Consider the following 10,299-nt stretch of genomic DNA (forward strand, 5'->3'; position numbering starts at 1 on the left):
TAAGTGGAAAAGTGTTAGTGTTCGTCCTCCAGCTTCACTGTTTATGTTATGCTAACATAGCTGTGCCGCTAGCGATCACGTAGCACATCATTATATACCAGCTAGCCCAACTTCAGTAACCCTACAAACGTCACTGCTGTTTAGTTTCCTGTCTTCATTTATGTTGGAAGTGATAGCAGAGCTGTACGTTAGATTTTTTTCAGAACTCTCATGTTCTGACTGAGAGAGTTCTGAAAAAAATCTAACGTACAGCTCTGCTATCACTTCCAACATACATTTTGTTTTCATGGATGCCTGGAAGTTAAACTTCATAGTTACACCTGGTAAAGCAGCAATGCTGATCGTTTTATTAAAGATGAAAGAATTTAGACAGTTTTTAAGTCTCAGTGATGCTGCAGTGTTCGTTTGACCTGAAGCTTACGGAGTTTAGGACCCAGATTACTCCCAGATTTAAGGGCATCTTAGTCCGACGGCCGCTTGCATGTTCTGCAAAAAAATGTGCTTTGTCGTGTATCTGACGGACAAACACCAAAGCAGTTCCACATCACTGAAGTTGCACCATTTTTACAAACCAATTCTGGTTCATCTGTTTCACTCAACAATCGGCCATGTGCGTACGAAAACAAAGGCACTGCGCATGCGCGTTTTACTCATCCCGATATTTCATTTTCCTATCGTTGCTTAACATTATACCGGTATTACCGTGAACGTTATAATATGGCCCAGCCCTAATTGCAATATAAAGAACCTTGAGATGACTGCTATTGTAATTTGGGGATCATTAAATAAATCTGACTTGAATTGATTTGGTCACTCTAATCTGACATCTGGCATCAACAAGGTATTTTCTCCCAGAGTTTCTGAAATGCTGTGAAATACTGAACGTAAACCTGTGTGGTACCAACAGCATTCAAAGTCACTTAAATTGTTTTTCCTTCCCCATTTTGATGCTCAGTTTGAACTTCATCAGGTGGGCTTGACAATGTCTACGTTGGCAGACAGCCACTGTGGCGCCATGACCAGGTTCTTATGGCAGTGGCTAGACTTATCTATTAATAGCAGCAAACAGCATCATGATTCAAAGAAGACAATATCAACTGTCAAAGCCTCAGAGAAACCAACAAACAAATATAGGCCATTTCACACAGCCTTGGACTGGCAGTTGGAAGTATATCGTGAAAAGCAGTTCCCAGAGCTCACTGTTAAAACTTCAGTCAGACCATACTTGATAATTACCTCTGAAGTTTCAAAACATTTGATCACAATGGAACTCACGGTGCCTTGGAAAGAGTATTTCAAACAATACCTTGAGAAGAAAACGCACAAGGTACCAAGACCTGCAGGAAAAGTGTAGGAACAGGGACAGGAGGACTTTCTGTGAGCCAAGAGAAGGAGGATGCAGAAGCTTTGCAGGATGCTCATTTTGCAAAGTTGAACATTACAGGAGCTGCTGGAGGGCCATTCAATCTTTGACTGAAGCTGCAAGGAAAGCCCATCCATGGGCTGCCGGTGGGTCACAACTTTCCTACATTTAAGCAACAAAACTTGCAGCTAAAACCTAAGTTAACATTAACAACACGCAAGCAATACTAATTTATTAATGTTTATAATTTCTTAATAAACCTGTAACAACTAATTTCGGCCGCGTAGGTGTAGGATTACAAACTGCAACCTCATTATAGTCACTTGAGGTCAAAATAAATGCATTGGCATTGTTTTGTCCCTTTTGTGTTTCCAAATTGTGTGAACACTGCTTGCAGTCTATAATTCCTGAGAGAAAATGTCTTGCCCTTTAGGTGCTTTATGTTCTGTGTGTTTAGAAAAGCAGAGGCTGTAAACGATGCACTGTATCGCTGGTGGGAGACCATTACAGTAAAGTTGTGGGCCAGACATCTGAACAATGAGCTGAATTGTGAAAGTTCGTTGCAGGAGGGAGCAGCAGACTCAGATAATGATGGTCTGTCGGTTTGTCACTGACAACACTGAGTGGGTCTCTTGCTATATAAAAATATTGATATAGCTGCTTTAATAAAATTTGGATTCAGCTCTGCAGCTGTTTCCAAGAAAGTCAGGGCTTAAATGCTCCATTGGAGCTTTTTTCAAATGAAGAAAAAAGTAATCATGTGGTTGGACTGACTCCAGCAAAAGAGACTTTTCAAAACTACACACTCAGAAATTAAAGTACAGAAATGTACCTATAGGGGTACAATGGCTTGTCACTGGGGTGGTACCCTCTAAGGTACCGTTCTGTACCCTAAACTGTGGGTACTGATTGTACCCTTGTAATTTGTACCTTTTACACGTCAAACCTGTACTTTAACTGTTACATACAAACTGTTATCAACAGAGTATGTGTCATAAGCTGCAACATCAATTTCCTGTCCAGGTTTTAGCAACGTCCATTCACTATCAACTCTAACACTGTATGAATGAAAATGGTTGTCATATAACAGAGGAATGAGAATTTTTCCACAAAAGACCCACATTGTGTCAATATTAACACAACACCTGTTCTCTGTGTTTCCTATACACATGTCGTCTGAAAGATTCATATTTTTTGAAGGAAGAACAGCAGTCACTGAGTCCACAGGTTATATCAAAATTGGCATCATGGGAATGAATAAGTCCTATGTGCTGCATAAGCTTTGTCAAACTAAAGGTTCTTCTGCCACATTTGGAGCACTGATATGGCTGAGGCATGGTGGTCAATACAGAAGATTTATTTGTCTGGTGACTGTGATTGGCAGAGGCCGGTCCTCACCCTCATCTATTTTCACAATGTACTTTTGGAGAAAAATCAGGGTGTTCTTCAGATGTTTTGGATAAGCAAGGTTGAAGACAAAATACAAGCAGAAAGAAGAGATGATTCCTTCAAAAATACACGAGCTTCTGCACACTTCACTGCCATCCAACTTCACAATGTTTGGAGCGCTTCTGGAGAACACTGGTTTCCAGTCTTCATGAAGTAGCTGAACAGTTGGATAGGGGGTTTTAGGATGAACCTTTGAAGTCAAAAAAGAAGGTAGAGGAAAGCAATATATTAGTCTCTTAACAAAAGATACATTTGTTTTCCTTTTATATAGACTAAATATTTTAATACACACACCTCTCCAAGTATGACAAAGAGATCCAGTTTCTCCTTGAAGACGTATGGCAGGAATAAAAGTGCAGCCCTTGTGTCAAGATCTGCCAAAAAACAACAAAACACAAGATCACCCATGCATTTTATCTGGCATTTCCAGTTACCTATAAAAATTATATAAAATGGAAGCCTTGAAGTTAAAAAAAAAAAAGCAAATACCCAGTAGGTCATCAGTGAGAGCCTCCTCTCTTGCATCAAGGTAGAGCTGGTAGAGTGGGGTTTTCCCTTGTGTAAGGTCAATCACCTTTGCCGCAACACATGAGAGCCCTTCACGAAATCGCTGGCTTACATTACCCGTTGTTGGTTGGATCCACCCGAGTTCGTTGCACAGCTACAAGTAAAAAATTCATTTTCAGTACAAAATAACAGTGTATGAAAATGAAATAATCTAAAGTTGATATTAATTATGTATGGTGCTGCATAATTATTTTTTTTATAGAATTTAACAACAATACTGTAAGAAGTTACATGAACATACAAAAAAAGGAAAGAGGGACAGATGAAGAAAACAAGGTCAAGGGCAAATAAAATTTACTACTATAAACATGTTAAATGTGACAGCTATTTCCAAGTTCAATTCAGCTTTCTGACTTACACCAGTAGGCATCCCTAAGAAGGGGTACTTCTTCAACACATCCTCCACAGGCATACCATTTGCAATTTCTTTCTGCCGCCAAGCAAACGTTTGCTGCACACGGTTATGAACCACCATGGTATCTGGTTGCATCTTCTGATATTGGCACTGTAAGACCTTTAAGTGGGCGTCTATGGATAATAAATCCTCTCCTTGGACGCATGGTCCCTTGAAAGAAAGCAAGAGTGAGAAGAGAAAGTCAAAACAGATTAGAAACCCAACATAAGACTAAATATACAATTAGAGCTGACACGATCTGTGCATCACAAAGAACTCGTATCGGTTAAAGTTAACCGATACCATGAACCAATATTTAAAATATGGAAACTCTGAAATAATTTCACATAAAATCTTAATTGTTAACTTGAAATTTTAGTTTTGGAGTCATATTTAAAAAATTTTGTTTTTTTTAAAATCTAGTTCACCCTCTTTTAGCACCTTCTAATTAATAATATTTTGTGAGGTAGAAGTATTAGCATTGGTACTTTGTATTAGCAAGTGCTCTAATCCAAGTATTGGTATTGTTTCGGTTTGAAAAAAAAGGGGTACAGTTGCATCCCTAATCCTTAGTTTTAGATGTAATAACAGAGGCAAGAACATTTTATAGCTCAAGATGTCCCTCACACCAACCTGACAAACATTTCTCTGACTTGTTCATTGACATTTATTAGGCTGCCCTCTCCTCGTAGAACCAAACTTCTCCTTACAACGCCTCACTGCCTCACTGTCGACTAGTGGTGCCCGCTCTGATTTGAATTTACGTCTCAAAGACATATGCCATGTGTGCTTGTTGAACAGAAACATAAGTTACTGTAAAAACAATCTACACAAAATACACCCAACAAAGAATCAGTAAACATACTTCATACAAACCTACTGAAAGGCTACAGATTGTCTTACTAACAAAACAAGATTGAAAAAAGCTTCACTTTTACTTTGTAATCTTGAAGGAACCTTATGCAAATTTTAAATTTAACTTACATAACCATTTCCCTCATGATCCTTGAGGAAAGGATACTTCATTACCAGCGTCTTCACAGCTTGCACATATTCAGAATTTGTGGGATACCTGTAATATCAGAAGAAACATAAGTGTTAGAGCAACTGCTGACAAACAAACTTTATCAAGTGTCAGTTATTGTTTCTTAGTAATGTAGCGTTTATTTTCAATATGACAGATTCAGCTTTTTCTAAAGCAACAAGCTAACATTACCCTGATTAACTTACATAGTATACTGTGCCACAGCTTCATATAGAACTCTGATTATTGTGTGTCTGTCCCTTGGATTTTTATGGCAGTTTTAGTTGGAGATTTTTGGGAAATCTTGGAATTTCAAAAGAGGCTGGTAGTCTCAAAGTATTTTCATTGCTGTGAAAACAGTTAAGCGTTTGTTTTTATTGCATGAATTGAAGTATAAAACACTACAGTAACAATACATATGGTAGAAACAATGATCATATTAACTAAATCCTAAAAGTGCATAACGGCCAACATGTATGTTTCAGACATACTAACTTCATTATAAATAAGAAAATACCTTATTGAAGTTGACGAAGTAGATGGTTGCCAGTCTTCTGGAGAGACAGTCTGTAGAGTCAGCGTCACTGAAGATTCCTTCATCCTTGACACAAATTGGTTGAATTTAACCTGCTTTTTGAAGGATCCTTGGAAAAGGTATGCAACCATAGTCTCAGTAAGACCGCAGTCAACTGTGTCACCATCAACCTCATTGTCTGCAAGATAAATGGTAGTACAAACTCTAAATTCCATGTAAGAATATTTATCACCACATTTTTACATGGGTAAAAACCGTATATCACACACATTAAAACCTTTTGTACAACTTCTTTCAGTTCAAAGAAATATTCATTTAAAAAAATCAGTAAATTAAATAAAATAAAGCAAATCTTTAGAGTGAATCCTCTTGATATGCAAAGTTTTCATTTTTAAATTTAGATGTTTGTTTGGGACTACTGGACACAGGAGAGCAGAGTCTGAGCATGCTTTTGTGCCCTTTCAAGTTTGGAAGAAAAAAAAAGACTAGAATGCTGTAATTTGTTAATATTCACTACTAAGGTGACTCCTTTCTCCAGATTTCCGACAGTTTCTGCCGTCTGTTCTTTCAGACCGATTACTTATAGCGATAACACCCGCAGGACCGTATTACAAGCTCAGATTACATGCTGAAAAAGTTCCCACATTGCTTAAAACGCGACTATCAAACCCCAGCTGCGACACCCTTGTTATATTTTAAACAAGTGCGGTGTTAAGATATTTCCTTTAGACGTTATATTCAGCCGCCCATGTGTGTTGATGGCCTTGGAATGGATGTAAAAACGTGATTTTATTAAACCATTAATTAGAGCTGGGCGATAGAACGATAACGATATGTATCGCGATATAACTTTTACTCGATAGAGAAATTAAGCTATCGCGATAGACCTCGCCGCTCTTGTCCTCTTAAAAAAAAAAAAAAAAAGATCAGCCAATCCAAATTAAGTAGCGCAGAGCCGAACCAATCACAGCCGCAGCGTCACGTCGCGTGACTTGTAACGTACAGCACAAGTGCCAAGCACGTGTGTTTGTTTGGGAAGCAGCCAGCGGGTAATGGAGGAAATGAGTGTGCCGACTAGAAAAATCAACCGAGCGTGACCGAAGAGAAAACAGATGATGGTTCCAATGCCGAAGAGATTGTCGAACGGAAGAGCCATAGAAGTTCCGTAGTGTGAAGGTATTTCGGCTATTTCAAGTCTGACAAAAACAGAGTAGCGTGCACTGTAAATTGTGCCGAAAGCAAGTCTGGAAATACAATGAACTGGTGCATGCGTCACACTGTGCGCCACGTTATTGTTTCGGTGAAATGAATTTCTACAATACTGTTAATTCTACTCTCTGCAGTGTTTAAATGCTTACATATACACACAGTTACTGTCCCTCCACACATACGACTCGGTTCTGCTTCTATGCCCCAGCTTTGTTTACTTTTTCCCACCGAGGCTTCTAGACTTCTGATTGGCCAATATTTCTGCACGGTTAGGAATCTAGCGCCACCTGCTGCTTTGGCATGTTCATAGCAGCGTTTTCCTTTATTTCTGCCTTTATGTGTGGACGGGATTATTTTTTAAAACGAAAACGGAAAATCTCCGTTTTCAAAAATACCCGTGTACGTGTGGACGTAGCCTCAGTCTCTGACTGGAAGCGCTAATTCGTCATTCGGCTTTTGTCAGACTAAAGTAACTGTTACAACTGTTTGAAAAGCTCAGCTATACAACAAGGAGAGATTGAGAATTTCCTTTTAGTTCTCAGTTTATTTGATATTGACAAAAGTTAGTCAGTTTTGTCTGTTCTTCTGTAAAACAAACTAAGATTTATTTTTAGAATTAATATTTTGTTTCTAAGTGGAACTGACAATTTAGTCTGTTTTGTTTGTTCTATTTTGAAACTTAAATGCTTTAGTGGCTGCCTTTTGTGTAGTTTGCAATATTTGCCTTTATTTATCTGAAAAAGTCTCATGTTCCTTAAGTACATCTACCCTGTTGAACTTATTATGGGAAATAAATATTTAAATAGGGCAGCACGGTGGCACAGTGGTTAGCACTGTTGCCTCACAACAAGAAGGTCCTGAGTTCAATTCCACCATCAGGCCGGGGTCTTTCTGTGTGGAGTTTGCATGTTCTCCCCGTGTTTGCGTGGGTTCTCTCCAGGTACTCCGGCTTCCTCCCACCGTCCAAAGACATGCAGCTTGTGGGGATAGGTTAATTGGATAATCCAAATTGCCACTAGGTGTGAATGGTTGTCTGTCCCTATGTGTTAGCCCTGCGACAGACTGGCGACCTGTCCAGGGTGTACCCCGCCTTTCGCCCTATGGCAGCTGGGATAGGCTCCCGCGTTGATAAAACAAAATGGCACCTGCTGCATTTACAGAAAATTCTAGAATCCACCAGCTATTCGTTGAGTTTCTTCTTCTACTTTTTGTTTGATGTTGTGAGGATGGGCTCAACTCGCACTCCGAGTTCAATAAGGGTGCTTTTTTGCAATTCATCCAAATAGTTATACTTTAAAAAAAACACTCTCTTAAAAATTTTTTTAAATGCATTTTTACTTTTTTTTCTTTCAAATAAATTCATTGTTCTTAAAGCAGCTTAAAAATAAGGGGGGGGGGGGGGGGGGGTTCAGGGAATACAAAAACAACAACAGCAATGAAAATAATAAAAAATAAAAACACTAAAATATATGCTTATATCAATACAGTTGCAAATAAATTACTGTCAAAAAGAATAAAAAACAAAAAACCTCTAATCAAAAAGAGCTTAATCAACCTGTACTTTATCTTTTGAAAGAATGGGTACAAATAAGTACTTTTCACAATTAAGGAACATGTATGTACCTTTCAGACGCTAAAAAAGGTACAGATAGTTACCCCGAGGTCCAATATTTGTCCTTAGACTGTATTAATGTCATTTTTGTACCTTGGGGCACAGTAATGTACCCCTTCCGTACCCCTATTTCTGACTGTGTAAGAAACCCAAAACGTGCAACTTTTAAAGGTGTATGAGTGATAAATCCAATACTCTAATGAAGCCTTAATTAACTGCCGCTTATGTATCAGCCATAACAGTGTTTGAACAAAGTTCCTGTGGAAACATCTGTCAGCAGACTTGAACTCAAATTTAATGAGCTGCACATTCGATTAGTTGCACTCTCTAAATATGTAATTTCCTTCCTGCTAAAGGGACAAGAGCTCTTCTACTAAGTTAAGTTCAAGACGATTACAGGAAAACACTAAAGGTCACACAATTAATCGTAATCTGTTTTGTGAAATCACTCTGAGAGATATATTGAGCATTTTTGAAAATATTTTAATATTATTTATAATAAAGGAACCTTGTTGGGGGACCTGACACCAGATGGTTCATCGATTCGCACGGGATTCATTTGCATCAACATCACAGCAACACATTTTTGCATCATTAAATGGGCACTTTCATCTTTTCTTTAAAAAAATGCTTCTGCTTATACAGAATAAACATGATTTGCATATGTTATGAACTTTGCAGCCACAGGCCCGCCCTTTCCTGTGAGTCCTTACAACACCAGGTAAAAATTCCTTCCTACAGTACTAGACCTCTAAATCTGCGAAAATGACATGAAAAGATAGACTTCTAGCATCTGGGGATCAAACTAATTCAGTTTATTTTTGTTTTTTCTGTCTATGCCAGTAATATCATTATTATGTGTATATGCAGTGTGATATACAGTTTATGTATTTATTTTCTTTTTCTTTTTTTTAATGAGAAATGGCACAAGACACTGTGTCTTGCTAGCCTTGTTTATGTCTTTTACAAAGATTCATGCTTTCATATGTGGCTTCCTCTGAAATTTGGAGCAAATTTCTGCCTCATACACAAAGGTAAGGCAAGGCAAGGCAAGTTTATTTATATAGCACAATTCAACAACAAGGTGATTCAAAGTGCTTTACAGAGACATTAGAAACAAAAACAAATAAAAAGCATGATTTAAAATTGATTCAAACAAACAAACAAACAAACTAATTAACAAACAAACAAAACAGTATATAAAATCAAAACAGATAAAATCAGAACAATAGATAAAATCAGTAGTTAAAATGTACGTTTTGAAATTTAAGCTTAAAAGTGTGGATTTGGTGCTTTATTCAAATGCAGCTGAGAACAGGTGAGTCTTCAGCCTGGATTTAAATAAACTGAGTGTTTCAGCTGATCTGAGGCTTTCTGGGAGTTTGTTCCAGATATAAGGAGCATAAAAGCTGAATGCAGCTTCTCCATGTCTGGTTCTGACTCTGGGAACTGATAAAAAAAACGGATCCAGATGACCTGAGGGATCTGGAAGGTTCAGGAGGTCACTGATGTGTTTTGGTCCTAAACCATTCAGAGCTTTATAGACCAGCATCAGAACTTTAAAGTCTATCCTCTGACAGACAGGCAGCCAGTGTAAAGACCTCAGAGCTGGACTGATGTGGTCAACTTTTTTGGTCTTAGTGAGGACTCGAGCAGCAGAGTTCTGAATGAGCTGTAGTTGTCTGACTGATGTTTTAGGTAGACTTGTAAAGATGCTACAGTAATCAAGCCTACTAAAGATGAATGCATGGACTAGTTTTTCCAGGTCCTGTTGAGACATCAGATCTTTTATCCATGAAATATTCTTGAGGTGATAGGAAGCTGATTTTGTTATTGTCTTAATGTGTTTTTCCAAGTTTAGGTCTGCATCCATCACTACACCCAAATTTCTCGCCTGGTTTTTAGGTGTATAGATTGAAGTTCTCTGGTCACCTGTAATCGTTTTTCTTTGGCACCAAAGACTATTACCTCAGTTTTGTTTTTGTTTAGCTGGAGAAAATTGTGGCACAGCCAGTCATTAATTTCCTCAATGCATTTACCAAGAGCCTGTACAGGGCCTCGGTCTCCTGGTGACATTGTGATATATATTTGTGTGTCATCTGCATAGCTATGATAGTTAATTTTGTTGTTCTTTATAATCTGTGCC

General features: G+C 38.1%; 1 protein-coding gene across 2 annotated transcripts; it reads right to left on the reverse strand.

Annotated features, from left to right (window-relative positions):
• Window positions 1–2,326: 2,326 nt before the first annotated feature.
• LOC147325885 (sterile alpha motif domain-containing protein 3-like) lies at window positions 2,327–6,302 on the reverse strand. 2 transcript variants are annotated; one of them, XM_086300624.1, is made up of 6 exons: window positions 5,315–6,302; window positions 4,758–4,845; window positions 3,738–3,944; window positions 3,302–3,473; window positions 3,107–3,186; window positions 2,327–3,002 (listed from the first exon to the last, which is right to left on the reverse strand). In XM_086300624.1, the coding sequence occupies exons 1-6, from the start codon at window positions 5,545–5,547 to the stop codon at window positions 2,706–2,708; spliced, it is 1,077 nt and encodes a 358-aa protein (XP_086156750.1). In that variant the 5' UTR covers window positions 5,548–6,302; the 3' UTR covers window positions 2,327–2,705. The 2 variants fall into 2 exon arrangements, 1 of the variants encoding a protein (XP_086156750.1); XR_015130385.1 differs by lacking the exons at window positions 2,327–3,002; window positions 3,107–3,186; window positions 3,302–3,473; window positions 3,738–3,944 and adding an exon at window positions 5,004–5,145 and having other exon boundaries at window positions 4,423–4,845; window positions 5,315–5,453.
• Between the last annotated feature and the right edge of the window lie 3,997 nt (window positions 6,303–10,299).

The sequence above is a fragment of the Aulonocara sp. 'chitande type north' Nkhata Bay genome, linkage group LG7 (genome assembly GCF_057382095.1).
Source record: "Aulonocara sp. 'chitande type north' Nkhata Bay isolate Kocher_YH1m ecotype deep benthic linkage group LG7, A_spYH_male_GT1.1, whole genome shotgun sequence".
Classification (NCBI taxonomy): domain Eukaryota; kingdom Metazoa; phylum Chordata; class Actinopteri; order Cichliformes; family Cichlidae; genus Aulonocara; species Aulonocara sp. 'chitande type north' Nkhata Bay.